At 44.1% G+C, this 21,806-nt stretch overlaps 1 protein-coding gene across 6 annotated transcripts in view; it reads right to left on the reverse strand.

The window, feature by feature from the left end:
• LOC106612862 (BCAS3 microtubule associated cell migration factor) overlaps window positions 1–21,806 on the reverse strand; it is a 342,172-nt gene that overhangs the window by 287,012 nt on the left and 33,354 nt on the right. For 5 of the 6 annotated variants that reach the window (XM_045724534.2, XM_045724533.2, XM_045724532.2 and 2 more), the window contains 6 exons: window positions 17,912–18,019; window positions 17,735–17,811; window positions 6,591–6,667; window positions 5,994–6,077; window positions 3,387–3,560; window positions 783–876 (listed from right to left, as the gene is read on the reverse strand). In XM_045724534.2, coding sequence (XP_045580490.1) covers window positions 783–876; window positions 3,387–3,560; window positions 5,994–6,077; window positions 6,591–6,667; window positions 17,735–17,811; window positions 17,912–18,019 — 614 coding nt within the window. The remainder of the gene's footprint in view (window positions 1–782; window positions 877–3,386; window positions 3,561–5,993; window positions 6,078–6,590; window positions 6,668–17,734; window positions 17,812–17,911; window positions 18,020–21,806) is intronic. The other variant, XM_045724536.2, reaches the window with a different exon arrangement.

A 21,806-nucleotide genomic window follows, 5' to 3' on the forward strand; every position in this document is an offset into this window, starting at 1 on the left:
TTAAGACGGGGACACACCCTGGAGTTCTACAGAAGAGGTAAAGACAGGGACACACCCTGGAGTCCTACAGAAGAGGTTAAGACAGGGACACACCCTGGAGTCCTACAGAAGAGGTAAAGACAGGGACACACCCTGGAGTCCTACAGAAGAGGTTAAGACGGGGACACACCCTGGAGTTCTACAGAAGAGGTAAAGACAGGGACACACCCTGGAGTTCTACAGAAGAGGTAAAGACAGGGACACACCCTGGAGTTCTACAGAAGAGGTAAAGAGGGGGACACACCCTGGAGTCCTACAGAAGAGGTAAAGACAGGGACACACCCTGGAGTCCTACAGAAGAGGTTAAGACGGGGACACACCCTGGAGTCCTACAGAAGAGGTTAAGACGGGGACACACCCTGGAGTCCTACAGAAGAGGTAAAGACAGGGACACACCCTGGAGTCCTACAGAAGAGGTTAAGACGGGGACACACCCTGGAGTCCTACAGAAGAGGTAAAGAGGGGGACACACCCTGGAGTCCTACAGAAGAGGTAAAGACAGGGACACACCCTGGAGTCCTACAGAAGAGATTAAGACAGGGACAGAGAGGTTGTGTTCCCTTCATGTGGGTTCACACTAACATAAAAATTGTTCCTCCCTCAACTCACTTTCTTCACTACGAATGGATTGCCAAAATTTGCCTTCGAATTCCGCCTTTTCGGATTAGCATTCTTTACATCCAAAATAAATACTTTTGGTGTGTATGCCTGTGTGTGTGTGTTGCAGTGAGCTGTCTCCTTACCGCTGGGGTTGAATGCCATGCAGGATATGGGTTTGTCATGGGCTGGGAAGTGGGCCACCACTCCCTCTCCATCTGAGTCCTCACTCACCAGGACCTGGAACGAACACGCACACACACACACACATTCACCACAGAATCTACACAGAGACTTCTTATAGCTTCTTGCTGTAAGTAAAATAATGGAGAATGAATATATTACAATCCCACTGGTAAAGAGCATTGCCACCTTGTGGATGTAATTAGCAATCATCCAAATTAACACCAGAGAGAGGCTTGTTACCAACCTCTCGGTCTCTCTTTCTACACTGTCACCGCAGCACTGTGCCATCTGTCTCCATGTGCTGCATGAAAACTAAGACTGGGATGACAAAAGACTGATCTCAGACCAGTAGCTAAGCTCAAAGTCCTCCGACTGTTCAAAAGAATTACAGTGCTGCTGAGTATGATTCTGTTCTCAGAACAGGGGCTCTGTGTGTGTGTGTGTGTGTGTGTGTGTGTGTGTGTGTGTGTGTGTGTGTGTGTGTGTGTGTGTGTGTGTGTGTGTGTGTGTGTGTATGTATAAACGTCTCTGGTCTTGAACAGATTATAACTAAGCCCAGACATGAGTCCAGGGAAGGAGTAAGAGAGACAGTGAGGAGTGAGACAGTGAGGAGTGAGTGAGAGTGAGAGTGTGAGAGAGAGAGAGAGAGAGAGAGAGAGAGAGAGAGAGAGAGAGAGATCGAGAGGGAGAAAGAGAGAGAGAGGGTGAGAGAAAGAGAGAGGGTGAGAGAGGTTGATCTTATAGTGATAAATCTGGTCTAGTGTTGCATTAGTTTTAATAGGAGTCAGTCCAAACACAAAACAACCTCCAAGATCAACTGAGCCTTTTTTTCCAGACTGGACTGGAGGGAGAGAGAGGAGAAAAATGAAAAGAACAAGGAAAGGGGGTGACATAAACCAGACCCATTTTATTACGTCGGAGGCACACAATGTTGTTCCGTGAGGGAATCCTGCTGAAGCCCTTTGAAACTGAGAACTAGTGTCGGGAGCTACCTCTGGAGAGTAAACCTATTATACAGGAGGAGGGAGTGTGTGTTAAAGAGGGGTCAGCAAACTAGGTGAGTGATGTGGCAAGAAAACAATGCCATCATTACCTGAAGTCACAACGATTCTCTCTTCCTCCCATCTCCTCCCTCCCTCCCTCCCTCTTCCTCTAACTGTGTTTATGTGTAGTGTAGGGTTACTGTATAACGACTGGTGACACAGTGCAGACCTGCTTCTGTGGGCTTTATCCCCGGTCTGGAGGAGTCCTCAGGAAACTGGGGTACATGCACACACACACAAACACATCCAGGCACACGCACACAGACACACGTACACACATACACAGCACTGGCATACAGCGCACTGCAATAAAGGCACGGTATGGATTTATAGTAGCCTTATGCCCCTTATACATAGCGACTATAGCCAAAGATAGTGTGAGCATTACACAGGCACCCTTTCATTAGCACTAAGGGAGCTAGGAAGAGAGGAGCGTGGCAGACAGAGGACGGATACAAGCATCTTGTGAGGTTACTGCCGATGATGAGCAGTCCATTCATTTAGTCTCCCCACTGCTTAAAAAAGCTGGCGCTGTGGCGAAGGCCAAGCTGTGAAAATATGTGAGCAAGCAAAATAAATCCCACCTTAGGCCCCGAGGTGCTGTCAGGTGCGTGTGTGGGGTGTGGGGGTCAGTCGGTGGGCTTCTGTGTTTGCTCTAGCAGAGGATAAAAAAGGTTTAACCTGGGAGGTTTCTCACCGCACCACAAAACCCAAAGGTGTATTTACAGAGGTCAGAAAGGACAAGAAAGAGGGAGGGAGGGAAGAGAGGAGAGGATAGAGAATCTGTTCTGATTGAACCTGTGTGTGTGTGTGTGTGTGTGTGTGTGTGTGTGTGTGTGTGTGTGTGTGTGTGTGTGTGTGTGTGTGTGTGTGTGTGTGTGTGTGTGTGTGTGTGTGTGTGTGTGTGTGTGTAAAAGGGTGTTGTATGCGAGACGTGTAAATAGGTAGGACTGTAGCCCAGTAAATGTGACACTCTATTAAAGACACTGTACAAGGAAACGGACACCTGGGAATGTTTTCTGGTTTCCCACAACGCACCAGTAAAAAACACTTCTCACTCTGATGAGAGAATGTCTAGAGACAGAGTTCAGTTTGGGGCAAACTAAGAACAGCTGTGCTGAGAGAATATGTGGACGTATGTAACTGAAAGAGGAAGAATTGATGTGGTTCATTTCATTTCTATGACCTGGCCTTCACCTGGGACCTGTGCCAAAAGCAGGAAGAGACTCATTATCATGATGAACCAACGTGTACACTGTATGTTGTGCTTCGTACACTTTTTCAACATTACTTCAGAAAGTGATAACACTTTTGGGGAGCCATGGTCCATAACTCAAAGGGTAAGACACACAGTAATACTTATACCTCTCCGACAAGATCGTTCTAACTTCACATCGTGTAGTATTCCTTCATCCATTTCTATTTTTGGTTGCAGAAGGTGTACATTTTCTGACAGTTACTTCACAAGGGGATGTAACACTGTTGGAAAGCCAGGGTGTATGACTTCGTGATCATACATACCTGTCCCTCTCCGACGTTGTGTGTGTCGATGACGGTGATTACTCCGGGGGCATGGGGGCTTCGGCGGGTGGTGCTGTGGGGGGTAACACCCTCCTCGTCGGGGGCGCCAGTGGGTAGAGTACCAGCTAGCTGGGTCACCACCTTTCCCACCATGGTGAGACCAGTCTTTAGGGTCTAACCAGAACGACAGGGGGAAGGGGGAGCGAGAGCGAGGCATATAGAGAGGGGGGAGATGAGGAGAGAGAGGGGGGAGATGAGGAGAGGGGGGGGGGGGGGGGTGGAGAATAGCAGGAAACAAACATCAGATTGGGCTCGTCGTCATAAAACAACTAGAGACATATAAACAAGACACCAGTATGTCTGTGTTTGACTATGGGGAGCTGGGAGAGGAGTGTTGATCAAAAAGAAGACACCAGTATGTCTGTGTTTGACTATGGGGAGCTGGGAGAGGAGTGTTGATCAAAAAGAAGACACCAGTATGTCTGTGTTTGACTATGGGGAGCTGGGAGAGGAGTGTTGATCAAAAAGAAGACACCAGTATGTCTGTGTTTGACTATGGGGAGCTGGGAGAGGAGTGTTGATCAAAAAGAAGACACCAGTATGTCTGTGTTTGACTATGGGGAGCTGGGAGAGGAGTGTTGATCAAAAAGAAGACACCAGTATGTCTGTGTTTGACTATGGGGAGCTGGGAGAGGAGTGTTGATCAAAAAGAAGACACCAGTATGTCTGTGTTTGACTATGGGGAGCTGGGAGAGGAGTGTTGATCAAAAAGAAGACACCAGTATGTCTGTGTTTGACTATGGGGAGCTGGGAGAGGAGTGTTGATCAAAAAGAAGACACCAGTATGTCTGTGTTTGACTATGGGGAGCTGGGAGAGGAGTGTTGATCAAAAAGAAGACACCAGTATGTCTGTGTTTGACTATGGGGAGCTGGGAGAGGAGTGTTGATCAAAAAGAAGACACCAGTATGTCTGTGTTTGACTATGGGGAGCTGGGAGAGGAGTGTTGATCAATATAGAATGACTGTGTCTATGCATGACCATGACTGAGAGAGAGAGACGGCTATTTGCTCAACGCTAACAGCTGCTGCTGATCATGATGATGATGATGATGAGGAGTGCTGAAACAGCAGGAGCCGAGTGTCTGCCACCAGTCTCTCCTGCCCAGTCTCCCTCTCAGCCCTACACAGATCAATGGCTCCTGTTTGGACTAGCACTAAAACCTCACACTGCAGTGATTAGAAAACACATTAGTGTTGATCAATTAGGAGCCAAACGCCCTGTTTCATTATTGATGTGGCTCCGAGCAATTTACACACACCAGTGTGTTAGTGGGCTAGGTGGGGTCGCCAAGTGAGGGTGTGTGTGTGTGTGTGTGTGTGTGTGTGTGTGTGTGTGTGTGAGGCGCCACGCGGTATTGACAGCGCTGCCTGGCCTGCATGCCTGATTAGGTTCTCCGGGGCCCCTTTGTGCTGACACACACACAGTACACTGACTCCATTAGCTCAGGACAGTGTAGCAGGGAGATATACTCCACTTAAGCAGCACTATCCATTTCTCTGAGCCTGGCCTGGCCACAGAGGTGTGTTTGAGTCAGACACCCAGGCAAGGAGCCGCCACACTGATGAAGAGCATCACACAGTCAGACAATGAGCAGGTTTGCTTTATGTTTACATTCCAGTGATTAGTATGAGGAATAATAATAATAATAATAATAATAATAATACAGCTGGAATTATGCGCTGTTATAAAATGTTATTTCCTATAAAAGGCTAGGAAATACTCCCCCTTAGTGCTCCCTCTACACCCCCTCTCGCCTTCCAAGTCTCTGGGCAGAAGCTCTTAGTCTGTGTCGCGTTGTAGACCGGAGGAGGGGAGGGCGGGGGTGAAAATATTGAGATTATAATATATAGTTCTCAATGGCGGCTGCAGACAATCCGTCTGCATATCCTGATGCCCTTAACCTCGTTTCCCCCTCCCTCCGCTAGCCAGGCTAACACTTTAGCGCTGCCGCCACTGCTCTTTTTGATGTATACCACCATTAGCAGCTAATGGGACTTTATCACGCTAGCCGTTAGCGCTCATTAAGGAGAGAGGGAGGGAGAGAGAGGGCGAGACCATGGGAATAACTCTGACCCGAGGGGTCTTCATAAATCAATTAGGGTTCCCCTTTGGGGGCCTGGATAAGACCGGAGACTGGAACCTTATGAGGAGAGTGCCGACCTAGGCTAGTAGCGCAGGTTAGCTTAGCCGCTACATCAACAGAGCGGAGGGGTATAAATTCAGCTTGGTATCAAAGGGCTTAGCGTTAGTGTAGCATAGTCTGGCGGTGCTCTCCAGCTGAGAGGACTATTACAGGGGCTGTGTCCCATATTGCAGTACAGTACACAGTACAGGATGGAACCCCCTACAGACACACACAGGGACGATATAAATTAGTTAAGATGCTCAGACTCTCACGGCCTGTGTCTGGGTTATGATATATAGTCTCATAAAGGTGTCTGACTCACAGGGGAAAGCCAAGGTGGATCCTATATCACTTCTCAGAAATGTACAGATGATTTTATTACAACCACTGGGGTGGAGGGAGGTGTGAGTGTTTCACTTACTTTAGCAGCACTGATGACTGTAGCTGTGTAAGACTGGGCATTGTCCCCGCAGGCACCGCCTCGAGACTGGTGACACCGGATCAACTGGGGGGGCAGAGAGAGAGACATAACAAATAGATTATTATCCTCCTCCTGCAGCTGAGGCCAACCAGGAACAGAATATGAGGGTCAGCACATTAAAAACCTCTCCTATCCCACTGTCTATTTCCTGGGATCCATCCATCCATCCCAGACCTACTCTATTCTTAAGGAACAGAGAAGCTGATAGTAGTCAGTGACCCATCTGTCAATTACTTGAGTGGCCGAGCGTAATCAGACAGCTACCAGACACAATTATCCATTAAATGTATTGCAAGAGTGCGTAGAGTGGACTTGCTTTTGGAAAATGCAAAAATCCTATTAAATGGACATAAAAAACCCTACATCTGTTGGTTTTCAGATGTTATCATTTCTAGTGGTCTCTTCTTGGAATGAGTTGTACTGAGAGATTAAAGAGCTAAAGTAAAAAATGAATTTGAGGATTGTAAATATGGTGTTGTGATAAGTACATCCGTGATGGATGGGTGTGTGTATATTCAGTGTGTGTGTGTGTACTACCTTGTTCTCAGCGTAGGCTAGCCAGCGTCCTCCCAGTGCTATGGGGTTTAGGTTGGGGCCCGGACAGGGAAAGCAGCCTGAAACACAGGAGGAAACGTACAGTTATTGAAGGTGCAACCCATACCCTTCAGCCGCAGGACAAACTGGATACACAACTTGGGCTGACACAACACAGTCACACAAAAAACATTTGATATATACCAATCAAGGTGGAAAAATCATGCCTGCGTATCAACAACAACAAAAAAGCCTTTGGATTACCTAACTTCAACATGTTCCCTTTTAGAAGTTGTTAAACAGTGAATGCTGCTGTGGATATGTGCTTCAGGAGTCAGAGTTCCTCTCCTCCGAGAGTGGCTCGGTCTCTCTTAAAGCCTTAATGTGTTGGAGAGGGGAAAGTGGATCACTGTGTATGAGTGTGTGTGTGTGTGTGTGTGTGTGTGTGTGTGTGTGTGTGTGTGTGTGTGTGTGTGTGTGTGCTTGCTTGTTTTAGTAGTTCCCATAGGGATCACTGTGTCTGCCAGTCAATCAAGACAGGAGCCGTCCCCACTTTATTGGGTGCCACAGAATCCATTAGGTCATAATGTGGTTCTAAGTAAAAAGAAACACACTCAAAAGCTCAGCATAAATAAAAATGGACGTCAACACACATACAGAAGATAAGGACAAAAGGCCCATAAATTCACAAGCGGATCAGCTATCAGTATAAACAAGAACAAATGTGTCCACCCACTCACACAGATGTTGATGTAAACAGTCATGTCACACTAGACATGATGATGAGTAGTAATTAACTAAATACAGGCACGCACGCACACACTGGAGTCAATGGCCACACAACACCAGACCTGGGTTCAAAAACTTTATCTGTGCTTGATTAAGCTTGTCTGGCTTGATAGACCAACATATTAGTTCCAAAATGTCCTACCCTGCCTGTCTGGCACCCCAGACGGACAGTTCTGCACAGCACATCCATCATCACACAGGATTCACCACGACTCACAAACATGTCTGTAAACAGAGTCATGATGGATACTGACTTAAATGCACGCAGAGAGCAACTAGGACAAATACGCTTGTTTGCACACACACACACACACACACACACACACACACACACACACACACACACACACACACACACACACACACACACACCTCTATAAACGGACATAACAGTACAAATACACATCTCATATACAGACACGTACAAACACAAGCACACACACCAATGAGGTCATGTGAGTGCATGGAGGCAAAGGGAGAGAGGTTTGGCTGACATAATGTACTGCTCAGGGTACAGATGAGATGGGGAGTCAGACAGTAATTTAGTGTTCAGAAGAGTCAAGGCTGGGAGGCGCGGGGTGAATAGGACTTGAGGTTAGCCACAATGCTACAGCCTTTTGTTGGCTCTCCAAGGCCGGGGGAGAACGACCCACTCAGCCCAGGCAGTGAGACAACATGTGTCTGACACATCCTGTGTGGAAAGAGGGGGAGGAGAGGAGAGAGGAAGAGAGAGAAAAGGAAGAGGAGAGGGAGAAGAGAGGACGAGACAAGAGATTGTAAAAGAGAAAAGACATGAGAGAGGAGAGGAGGGGGGAGAAGAGGAAAGGACAGAGAGAGAATACAGGGAGAGAAGGGGAGATGGGAAAAGGCTGAGGTGAACAGAGGAAAGAAAAACATTTGAGGGAGAAAAAGGGGAAACATCAAGCCAAACCTCACATCCCCACACATACAGACCTACCTCATCCCCAGTCCACACCACTCTAAAGACAAGCAACAACTTTAAAAAAACACATTAAAGGACGCCTGTGTTGCTGCTCTTCCTCCCCAAAGACATCTCCATTTTACAAGGATGAAGCATCATTAAGAGCGATTAACAGTGATTGACTATACTCATTGTCCTGTGGCCCTGCCAGCCAGACATGGAGAGGAAAGGCAGGCAGACCAGACAACACATTAAGAACATATTCTCCTAAAAGCAGTTTGTTTACTGTCTGCAGACAGCAATGGCCTTGTTACAAAGAATGTTTCACGTCATCCTGCACTGTCCAGGGGTCATGTTCAGTTGGGCACAAATGAGTTAAACAACCCAATGAGCAATCTTATTGTACTAGTACGATACCGCCCAGTTTCACTCCATTTCAAAATGTTTTATCCCCTTCAGTGCCTTCTGAACACAACCTCGGTAGGTAGTGTAGCTGTATGATGTTGAGTTGTAAACATGCTATAAACACACTCAGAGATGTTGATATGTGCTAAGCTACCAGAGGGACTCCAGCATGCTCTACCATTAAGTTTCAGTTAAACAGTTTAGACCTGTTTCAAAGACTAGTTCGAAACGTTGTGCTCCTTGAGGAGGCATGGTGGTTTGTGAATGGTGGGGTAAACACTGCCAGTACCTGTCTTCAGTTGGTTGTTTGGGCTGGGTGATACCAGCATGACCGACCTGCTTGTCTTCTGGTGATGGGATGTTTGTGTGGAAATGCTGATGTGTTACGTGACTGGGCTGGCTCTGTGTGTTGGTGCTACTGGCTATATAACTGTTAGTGGGTGGCTATATAGCTTCAGTGTTCTCACAGATGTACACAGAGATCGACACAGGACAGACCATCTGTTCCAAGATGATATGTCCATTGATTTCACTGAAGAGTAGATGCATCTGTGAGTACTAATAACTGTATCCACTGGTCTAGTGTGTGTGTGTGTGTGTGTGTGTGTGTGTGTACGTGTATACCGTATGTGTGCGAGTGACAGTGCATGCATGCGTGTGTGTGATCGTGGTGATAAGAATAGTGTGTGTATCGGCAGGATAGAACAGCGGCGTCTGGTAAGACAAGGGTTGGCGTACTATGTATTTTTGTAAATAACAGCTGGTGAACAATATCTAATAAAGTCTCGAGGTTTTGCTCGGCTGAGGTAGAGTATGTCATGATAAGCTATAGACCACACTATCTACCTAAAGACTTTTCATCTGTATTAATCGTAGCTGTCTACATACCACCACAGACTGATGCTGACACTAAGACCGCACTCAATGAGCTGTAAACCGCCATAAGCAAACAGGAAAACGCTCTTCCAGAGGCTGCGCTCCTAGTGGCCGGGTACTTAAATGCAGGGAAACTTACATTTGTCTTATCAAATTTCTAGCAGCATGTTAAATGTGCAACCAAAGGATTTTTTTATTTTTTTTTTTTACATTTAAAAATAAAAACTCTAGACCACCTTTACTCCACACGAAGACACACATACAAAGCTCTCCCTCACCCTCCATTTGGCAAATCTGACCATAATTCTATACTCCTGATTCCTGCTTACAAGCAAAAATTAAAGCAGGAAGCACCAGTGACTCGATCAATAAACAATTTGTCAGATGAAGCAGATGCTAAGCTAAAGGACTGTTTTTCTAGCACAGACTGGAATATGTTCCGGGATTCCTCCGATGGCATTGAGGAGTACACTACATAAAATCATTGGCTTCATTAATAAGTGCATTGATGACGTCGTCCCCAAAGTGACTGTACGTACAGTTGAAGTCGGAAGTTTACATACACCTTAGCCAAATACATTTAAAAACTCAGTTTTTCACAATTCCTGACATTTAATCCTAGTAACAATTCCCTGTCTTAGGTCAGTTGGGATCACCACTTTATTTTAAGAATGTGAAATGTCAGAATAATGGTTGAGAGAATGATATATTTCAGCTTTTATTTCTTTCATCACATTCTCAGTGGGTCAGTAGTTTACATACACTCAATTAGTATTTGGTAGCATTGCCTTTAAATGGTTTAACTTGGGTCAAACGTTCCGGGTAGCCTTCCACAAGCTTCCCACAATAAGTTGGGTGAATTTTGGCCCATTCCTCCTGACAGAATTGGTGTAACTGAGTCAGGTTGGTAGCCCTCCTTGCTCACACACGCTTTTTCAGTTCTGCCCACACATTATCTGTAGAATTGAGATCAAGGCTTTGTGATGGCCACTCCAATACCTTGACTTTGCTGTCCTTAAGCCATTTTGCCACAACTTTGGAAGTATGCTTGGGGTCATTGTCCATTTGGAAGACCCATTGGCAACCAATATTTAACTTCCTGACTGATGACTTGAGATGGTGCTTCAATATATCCACATCATTTTTCTGCCTCATGATGCCATCTATTTTGTGAAGTGCACCAGTCCCTCCTGCAGCAAAGCACCTCCACAACATGATGCTGCCACCCCCGTGATTCACGGTTGGGATGGTGTTCTTCGGCTTGCAAGCCTCCCCCTTTTCCCTCCAAACATATCGATGGTCTTATGGCCAAACAGTTCTATTTTTGTTTCATCAGACCAGAGGACATTACTCCAAAAAGTAAAATCTTTGTCTCCCTGTGCAGTTGCAAACTGTAGTATTGCCTTTTTATGGCGGTTTTGGAGCAGTGGCTTCTTCCTTGCTGAGCGGCCTTTCAGGTTATGTTGACATAGGACAAGTTTTACTGTGGATATAGACACTTTTGTACATGTTTCCTCCAGAATCTTCACAAGGTCCTTTGCTGTTGTTCTGGGATTGATATGCACTTTTCGCACCAAAGTACGTTCATCTCTAGGAGACAGAACGCATCACCTTCCTGAGCAGTATGAGGGCTGCGTGGTCCCATGGTGTTTATACTTGCGTACTATTGTTTGTACAGATGAACGTGGTACCTTCAGGCGTTTGGAAATTGCTCCCAAGGATGAACCAGACTTGTGGAGGTCTACAATTTTGTTTCTGAGGTCTTGGCTGATTTCTGTTGATTTTCCCATGATGTCAAGCATAGAGGCACTGAGTTTGAAGGAAGGCCTTGAAATACATCCACAGGTACACCTCCAATTGACTCAAATTATGTCAATTAGCCTATCAGAAGCTTCTAAAGCCATGACATCATGTTCTGGTATTTTCCAAGCTGTTTAAAGGCACAGTCAACTTAGTGTATGTGAACTTCTGACCCACTGGAATTGTGATACAGTGAATTATAAGTGAAATAATCTGTCTGTAAACAATTGTTGGAAAATGACTTGTGTCATGCACAAAGTAGATGTCCTAACCGACTTGCCAAAACTATAGTTTGTTAACAAGAAATTGGTGGAGAGGTTGAAAAACAAGTTTTACTGACTCCAACCTAAGTGTATGTAAACTTCCAATTTCAACTGTACATACCCAACCAGAAGCCATGGACTACAGGCAACATCTGCACTGAGCTAAAGGAAAGAGCTGCTGCTTTCAAGGAGCTGGACTCTAACCCCGAAGCTTATCAAAAATCCCGCTATGCCTTCTAACAAACCATCAAACAGGCAAAGCGTCAATACGGGACAAAGATCGAATCGTACTACACCGGCTCTGACGCTCGCCGGATGCGGCAGAGCTTACAAACCATTACAGACTACAAAGGGAAGCACAGCCAAGAGCTGCCCAGTGACACAAGCCTACCAGACAAGCTAAACTACTTCAATGCTTGCTTCGAGGCAAATAACACTGAAAGATGCATGAGAGCACCATCTGTTCCAAAAGACTGAGATCATGCTCTCCGCAGTCGATGTGAGTAAGGCCTTAAAACAGGTCAACATTCACAAGGCCGCAGAGCCAGAAGGATTACCAGAATGTGTACTGTGAGCATGCGCTGACCAACTGGCAAGTGTCTTCACTGACATTTTCAACCTCTCCCTGTCTGAGTCTGTAATACCAACATGTATTAAGCAGACCACCATAGTCCTTGTGCCCAAGAACACTAAGGTAAATGATTGCCTGCCTAAATGACTACTGACCCGTAGCACTCACGTCTGTAGCCATGAAATGCTTTGAAACCATAGACCCACCCCAATTTGCATACCGCCCTAACAGAACCACAGATGATGCAATCTCTATTGCACTCCACACTGCCCTTTTCTACCTGGACAAAAGGAACACGTGAGAATGCTATTCATTGACTACAGCTGAGCGTTTAACACCATAGTGCCTCTAAACTCAATTTTTATTTTTTTATTTCACCTTTAATTAACCAGGTAGGCCGCGACCTGGCCAAGATAAAGCAAAGCAGTGCGACAAAGACAACAGAGTTACACATGGGATAAACAAACGTACAGTCAATAACACAATAGAAGAATCTATGTACAGTGTGTGCAAATGTAGGAAGATTAGGGAGGTAAGGAAATAAATAGGCCATAGAGGCAAAATAATTACAATTTAGCATTAACACTGGAGTGATAGATGTGCAAAAGGTGATACTGGGGTGCAAAAGAGCAGAAATAAATAAATAACAACATGGGGATGATGTAGTTGGGTGTGCTATTTACAGATGGGCTGTGTACAGGTACAGTGATCAGTAAGCTGCTCTGACAGCTGATGCTTACAGTGAGGGACATAAATATCCAGCTTCAGTGACTTTTGCAATTCGTTCCAGTCATTGGCAGCAGAGAACTGGAAGGAAAGACGGCAAAACGAGGTGTTGGCTTTGGGGATGCCAGTGAAATCTACCTGCTGGAGCGTGTGCTACGGATGGGTGTTGCTATGGTGACCAGTGAGCTGAGATAAGGCAGGGCTTTTCCTAGCAAAGACTTATAGATGACCTGGAGCCAGTGGGTTTGGCGGCAAATATGTAGCGAGGGCCAGCCAACGAGAGCTTACAGGTCGCAGTGGTGGGTAGTATATGGGGCTTTGGTGACAAAATGGATGGCACCGTGATAGACTGCATCCAATTTGCTCAGTAGAGTGTTGGAGGCTATTTTGTAAATGACATCGCCGAAGTCAAGGATCGGAAGGATAGTCAGTTTTACGAGGGTATGTTTGGCAGCATGAGTGAAGGAGGCTTTATTGCAAAATAGGAAGCTGATTCTAGATTTAATTTTGGATTGGAGATGCTTAATGTGAGTCTGGAAGGAGAGTTTACAGTCTAACCAGACACCTAGGATATTTGTAATTGTCGACATATTCTAAGTCAGAAGCGTCCGGAGCAGTGATGCTAGTCGGGCAGGCGGGTGCGGGCAGCAATCAGTTGAAGAGCATGCGATTTAGTTTTACTAGCATTTAATAGCAGTTGGAGGCAACAGAAGGAATGTTTGATGGCATTGAAGCTCGTTTGGAGGTTTGTTAACACAGTGTCCAAAGAAGGGCCAGATGTATACAGAATGGTGTCGTCTGCATAGAGGTGGATCAGAGAATCACCAGCAGCAAGAGCGACATCATTGATATATAAAAAGAAAAGAGTTGGCCCGAAAATTGAACCCAGTGGTACGCCCATAGAGACTGCCAGAAGTCCTGACAACAGGCCCTCTGATAAGCTAAGGACCCTGGGACTAAACACCTCCCTCTGCAACTGGATCCTGGACTTCCTGACAGGCTGCCCCCAGGTGGTAAGGGTAGGTAACAACACATCCGCCACGCTGATCCTCCACACAGGGGCCCCTCAGGGATGTGTGCTCAGTCCCCTCCTGTACTCCATGTTCACTCATGACTGTACGGCCAGGCACGACTCCAACACCATCATTAAGTTTGCCAATGACAACAGTGGTAGGCCTGATCACTGACAACGACGAAACAGCCTATAGGGAGAAAGTCAGAGACCGGGCCGGGTGGTGCCAGGACAACAACCTCTCCCTCAACGTGATCAAGACAAAGGAGATGATTTTGGACTACAGGAAAAGGAGGACCGAGCACGCCCCCATTCTCATCGACGGGGCTGTAGTGGAGCAGGTTGAGAGCTTCAAAATCCTTGGTGTCCACATCACCAACAAACTAAAAATTGAGCAAACACACCATGACATTCGTGAAGATGGCATGACAAAATCTATTCCCCCTCAGGAGACTGAAAAGATTTGGCATGGGTCCTCAGATCCTCCAAAGGTTCTACAGCTGCACCATAGAGAGCATCCTGACTGGTTGCATCACTGCCTGGTATGGCAATTGGTTGGCATCTGACCACAAGGCACTACACAGGGTAGTGCGTATGGTCCAGTACATCACTTCCTGCCATCCAGGACCTTTATACCAGGTGGTGTCAGAGGAAGGCCCTACAAATTGTCGAAGACCCCAGCCACAATAGTCATAGACTGTTCTCTCTGCTACCACACGGCAAACGGTACCAGAGCGCCAAGTCCAGGTCCAAGAGGCTTCTAAACAGCTTCTACCCCCCTCTGATACTCTCTGTTGTTATCTATGCATAGTCACTTTAATAACTCTACCTACACTACCGGTCAAAGGTTTTAGAACAGCTACTCATTCAAGGGTTTTTCTTAATTTTTTTACTATTTTCTACATTGCAGAATAATAGTGAAGACATCGAAACTATGTAATAACACCTATAGAATCAAGTAGTAACCAAAAAAGTGTGAAACAAATCACAATATTTTATATTTGAGATTCTTCAAATAGCCACCCTTTGCCTAGAGTGTGCAAAGCTGTCATCAAGGCATTCTGTCAACCAGCTTCATGAGTTAGTCACCTGGAATGCATTTCAATTAACAGGTGTGCCTTGTTAATTTGTGGATTTTTTTAGCCAATCAGTTGTGTTGTGACAACAGTGGTAGGCCTGATCACTGACAACGACGAAACAGCCTATAGGGAGAAAGTCAGAGACCGGCCCGCAAGAAATAGGGCCGCAAGAAATAGAACCCTTGTAATGAAACGGAAATTTAACCATTTTGAATGATTGGACAGGAATTTAGCCTGTAAAAATGATTGCTGAGAATTTTCTTCCAGTTTGAGAGCCAGATAAAATAAAATGAACAGGGAGGGAAGGACAGAGTGAATAGGGAAAATTAACAGAACAGAGAATAATAGAGGGCATACAGAAGATAGCCCTATTTGGTAAAAGACCAAGTCCATATTATGGCAAGAATAGCTCAAATAAGTAAAGAGAAATGACAGTCCATCATTACTTTAAGACATGAAGGTCAGTCAATATGGAACATTTCAAGAAATTTGAACATTTCTTCAAGTGCAGTCGCAAAAACCATCAAGCGCTATGATGAAACCCGGCTCTCATGAGAATCGGGAACAAGGCCCTATTCCCTATATAGTAGAGGTTGACCGATTATTGGAGGGCCAAAAAAAGCTGATACCGATTAAAAATCGTTCCCTTTTTTTTTTTTTTTTTTTTGTAATGACAATTACAACAATACTGAATTAACACTTATTTTAACTTAATATATCAATAAAATCTATTTAGCCTCAAATAAAGAAATGAAACATGTTCAATTTGGTTTAAATAATGCAAAAGAAAAGTGTTGGAGAAGAAAGTAAAAGTGCAATATGTGCCATGTAAGAAAGCTTACGTTTATGTTCCTTGCTCAGAACATGAGAACATATGAAAGCTGGTGGTTCCTTTTAACATGAGTCTTCAATATTCCCAGGTAAGATGTTTTAGGTTGTAGTTATTATAGGAATTATAGGACTATTTCTCTCTATACGATTTGTATTTAATATACCTTTGACTATTGGATGTTCTTATAGGCACTTTAGTATTGCCAGTGTAACATTATAGCTTCCGTCCCTCTCCTCAATCCTACCTGGGCTCGAACCAGGAACACATCGACAACAGCCACCCTCGAAGCAGCGTTACCCATGCAGAGCAAGGGGACCAACTACTCCAAGTCTCAGAGCGAGTGACGTTTGAAACGCTATTAGCGCGCACCCCGCTAACTAGCTAGCCATTTCACATTGGTTACACCAGCCTAATCTCGGGAGTTGATAGGCTTGAAGTCATAAACAGCGCAATGCTTGAAGCACAGCGAAGAGCTGCTGGCAAAACGCACGAAAGTACTGTTTGAATGACTGCTTACGAGCCTGCTGCTGCCTACCACCGCTCAGTCAGACTGCTCTATCAAATCATAGAATTAATTATAATATAATAAACATCCCTAAGTCTAAATATTCCTGTTACATTGCACAACCTTCAATGTTATGTCATAATTACGTAAATTCTGGCAAATTAGTTCGCAACAAGCCAGGCGGCCCAAACTGTTGCATATACCCTGACTCTGCGTGCAATGAACGCAAGAGAAGTGACACAATTTCACCTGGTTAATATTGCCTGCTAACCTGGATTTCTTTTAGCTAAATATGCAGGTTTAAAAATATATACTTCTGTGTATTTATTTTAAGAAAGGCATTGGTGTTTAGGTACAGTCGTGCAACGATTGTGCTTTTTTCGCAAATGCGCTTTTGTTAAATCATCCCAGTTTGGCGAAGTCGGCTGTCTTTGTTAGGAAGAAATAGTCTTCACAGTTCGCAACGAGCCAGGCGGCCCAAACTGCTGCATATACCCTGACTCTGTTGCAAGAGAAGTGACACATTTTCCCTAGTTAAAAGAAATGTTAGCAGGCAATATTAACTAAATATGCAGGTTTAAAAATATATACTTGTGTATTGATTTTAAGAAAGGCATTGATGTTTATGGTTAGGTACACGTTGGAGCAACTTGTACCTAAGCGATTATTTGTAACGCAGGACAGGCTAGATAAACTAGTAATATCATCAACCATGTGTAGATAACTAGTGATTATGATTGATTGATTGTTTTTTATAAGATAAGTTTAATGCTAGCTAGCAACTTACCTTGGCTTCTTACTGCATTCGCGTAACAGGCAGGCTCCTCGTGGAGTGCAATGTAAAGCAGGTGGTTAGAGCGTTGGACTAGTTAACCGTAAGGTTGCAAGATTGAATCCCCGAGCTGACAAGGTAAAAATCTGTTGTTCTGCCCCTGAACAAGGCAGTTAACCCACCGTTCCTAGGCCGTCATTGAAAATAAGAATGTTCTCTTAACTGACTTGCCTAGTTAAATAAAGGTGTACATTTAAAAAATAAAAACATGTAAAAAATAAATTAAAAATAAATGTAAAAAAAAAACAATCGGCCAAATCAGTGTCCAAAAATACCAATTTACGATTGTTATGAAAACTTGAAATCGGCCCTAATTAAATCGGCCATTCCGATTAATCGGTCGACCTCTACTATATAGTGCACTAATTTATAGGGAATAGGGCCCTGGACAAAAGTAGTGCACTATATAGGGAATAGGGCCCTGGTCTATAGTGCACTACTTTTGACCAGGGCCCTATTCCCTATATAGTGCACTACTTTTGACCAGGCACCATCGGGTGCCATTAAGGATACACACACAGTCCCAGCTCCTTACTTGTAACAAAGAACTTCTTGGTGAAGGTACAGCTGTCGAATGCAGCAATCTTCTCCTGCAGGGCGACAACTAGAATCCTACAAGAACCAGGAAAATTACAAACAATATGTGATATTCATATAACATGAAACTACAATATATTTATATGAATGCAAAAAGTGATGCCCCCATACGTACTCCTTGTTGCAGTGCAGGTCATAGATGGGCGTCTTGAACTGGATGGACTTGACCATCTCCCCTGTCCTTAGAGAGTACAGGTCCACACAGCAGTATGGGGGGCTCGTCCTAGGCACAGAAACACATCCTTTATTTGACACATTCAGTACAAAATAGACAGATATTTTCAAGGATTTCTCTCTCAATTCAAGGGCTTTATTGGCATGGGAAATGTTCACATTGCCAAAGCAAGTGAACTAGATAATAAACAAAAGCGAAATAAACAATATGAATTAACACTAAACATTACACTCACAAAAGTTCCAGAAGAATAAAGACATTACAAATGTCATATGTGCAAATAGTTAAAGATCAAAAGGGAAAATAAATAAACAAATATGGGTTGTATTTACAATGGTGCTTGTTCTTCCCTGGTTGCCCTTGTGGCAACAGGTCACAAATCTTGCTGCTGTGATGGCACAATGTGGTATTTCACCCAATAGACATGGGAGTTGATCAAAATTGGGTTTGTTTTAAAATTTTGTGGGCAATCTCTCTCGCTTCCCCCCCCCCCCTTTAATCACTTCACAACGCGGAGTGCCTGGATACAGCACTTAGCCGTGGTATAGTGGCCATATACCACAAACCCCCAAAGTGCCTTATTGCTATTATAAACTGGTTACCAACGTAAAAATAAATGATTTGTCATACCTGTGGATTACGGTCTGATATACCACAGCTGTCAGCCAATCAGCATTCAGGGCTCGTTTCAGCCTAGCCTACTGACACAAAAAGTTAAGAATACAAAATTCCGATCCTATCTCCTGCAACACTACTTCTACTCCACTGACCAGCACTGGGCTGCACGCACCAATTAGGTTGTAATGTCGGTCTGTGTTCCAAATCACTCAAAACAACCGAACAGACCGACCAACAGGCCACTATTTCTCTTCTTTATGGTGGAAAATATCTGCTCTTTCCATTCAGGCCTCTCTCTGACAAATGCAAACAGTGGATGAAATACTGTGGCCGAAGCGTTGAGAAAATTACCCCGTTTCAAAATATGCACACATCAGGCATCACAAAGCAGCCAAGACATCTTAAACTGTCCGCAAAGCGCCGGGAACATGGAAAAACTTAGGGGAGAGTTGAATGGCAAAAAGCTGCAGGGACTGTCCATGTGCTACTTGATAGCCCTGAGTCGCAGTCATGGAGAACCAGAGAGGGCTTCATTTGTCATAATTCTTCCAATGAGGGAATCTTAGAATGGAGCCGATGATAGAGAAGCCAGTCTGCCTGCATCAGTCTCTCTCGCTTCTTCTCCATCTTGTTCTCTCTAATTAATTCGGTCTCTCCCCCTCTCCTCTCCCTCGCGCTCTTCCTCTTTCGCTCCCCTCTCTCAATGTTTTTCTCTCTCCTGCTCTCTTTTCCTTGTCCTCGCTCTTGGTCAGTAGTCATGGCTCTTGTTTAACTGCTGTTGGTTCGTGTTAGCCGTGTGTAGACTGGCTATATTGAGTCTTGTCGCTACAGCAAATGCCAAGCAGTATTAGTGTTGGTGAACTCAGGCTGTGTGATGTTCTGGTTCCATGTCTGCCTGGGGACTGGGTAGTACAAAAACACTCATTAAGTCCTGTTGCAGACATAAGGGGAGACATGCAGGTAACTGCCAAAATAAAGGAAACACTTGAGTAAATGAGGGATACCAAGTACAGTACCAGTCAAAAGTTTGGAAACACCTAGTCATTCAATGTTTTTCTTTATTTTTGCTATTTTCTATATTGTAGAATAATAGTGAAGACATCACAACAACGAAAAAAAACATAGAATCATGTAGTAACTAGAAAGTGTTAAACAAATCAAAATATATTTTATATTTGAGATTCTTCAAAGTAGCCACCCTTTGCCTTGATGACAGCTTTGCACACACTTGGCATTCTCTCAACCAGCTTCATGAGGAATGTCTTGAAGGAGCTCCCACATATTCTGAGCACTGCTTTTCCATCACTCTGCAGTCCAATTCATCCCAAACAATCTCAATTGGATTGAGGTCGGGTGATTGTGGAGGTCAGGTAATCTGACGCAGCATTCCATCACTCTCCTTCTTGAATAAATAGCCCTTATACAGCCTGGAGGTGTGTTGGGTCATTGTCCTGTTATAGTCCCACTACGCAAACCAAATGGGATGTCGTATCGCTGCAGAATGCTGTGGTAGCCATGCTGGTTAAGTGTGCCTTGAATTCTAAATAAATCACAGACCCGGGAATAAGGCCCTGGTCAAAAGTAGTGCACTATATAGGGAATAAGGCCCTGGTCAAAAGTAGTGCACTATATATGGAATAGGGCCCTGGTCAAAAGTAGTGCACTATACAGGGAATAGCAAAGCACCCCCACACCTCCGCCATGCTTCACAGTGGGAACCACACATGGAGAACATCCGTTCACCTACTCTGCGTATCACAATGCCACGGCAGTTGGAACCAAAAATCTACAATTTGGACTCTTCAGACCAAAGGACAGATTCCACCAGTCTAATATCCATTGCTCGTGTTTCTTGGCCCAAGCAAGTCTCTTCTTATTATTATTGGTGTCCTTTAGTAGTGGTTTCTTTGTAGCAATTCAACCATGAAGGACTGATTCACACAGTCTCCTCTGAACAGTTGATGTTGAGATGTGTCTTACTTGAACACTGTGAAGCATTTATTTGGGCTGCAATCTGAGGTGCAGTTAACTCTAATGAACTTATCCTCTGCAGCAGGTAACTCTGGGTCTTCCTTTCCTGTGGTGGTCCTCATGAGAGCCATTTTCTTCATAGCGCTTGATGGTTTTTGCGACTGCACTTGAAAAAAAAATTCAAAGTTCTTGAAATTTTCCAGATCGACTGACCTTCCTGTCATAAAGTAATGATGGACTGTCATTTCTCTTTCCTTATACCACCTCTACCTTGTCACAACACAACTGATTTGCTCAAACGCATTAAGGAAAGAAATTCCACAAATTAACAAGGTTAATTGAAATGCTTTCCAGGTTAGTAACTCAAGAAGATGGTTGAGAGAATGCCAAGAGTGAGCAAAGCTGTCATTCAGGCAAAGGTTTGCTATTTGAAGAATCTCAAATATAAAATAGTGATTTGTTTCACACTTTTTTGGTTACTACATGATTCTATAGGTGTTATTACATAATTTTGATGTCTTCACTAATATTCTACAATGTAGAGAAAGTAAAAAATAAAGAAAAACCCTGGAATGAGTAGGTGTGTCCAAACTTTTGACTGGTACTGTATATATTGAAAGCAGTTGCTTCCACATAGGTGTAGTTCCTTAGTTAATTTAGCAATTAACATCCCTATATGCTTAGGCTCATGTATAAAAATGCCCAGTCGTCCATTATTTTGGCTACCATGCCTAGTCGTGCTGAGTGATTAGTGCTTTTTGAGGTTTGTTCGGTTTCGGTTCAATTATTAAAACAATTACGGTTTTCGATTACTTTTATTAAATGCTCTATGCATTACATGCTGTAACACAGAATAAAACAATTAATAAAAGTCCCATGATGGTAGTGACTGCCCATTACTGCTTATCACTTATTAACCATTACTTATTAATCATTACTTCAGTTTAATAAAATATTTCAGTTGTGTATATTACATGTTTCATTTGATTACTTTATTTCATTCCAAGTCATCATCTCAGCTCTTTAAAGCTGCTGCCTATTCTGTCTGACAAAATCACTATTTTGTAGTTCAAAGTAAATAAGGCATACTTATGACTGCTGAATACCATCAATCACTTAGATTATGTATTTTCAGGTAGAGATAAATTGCGAAGCAACATCTGCTCTCTAACACCTCATGATTGTGGATTCTCTCTTCTGTAGCAGGCGTAAAATAATCTGGACAAGTAGATGCACAATGGATTAT

This window comes from Salmo salar, chromosome 09, assembly GCF_965601325.2.
Source record: "Salmo salar chromosome 09, fSalSal1, whole genome shotgun sequence".
In the NCBI taxonomy this organism is placed as follows: Eukaryota; Metazoa; Chordata; class Actinopteri; order Salmoniformes; family Salmonidae; genus Salmo; species Salmo salar.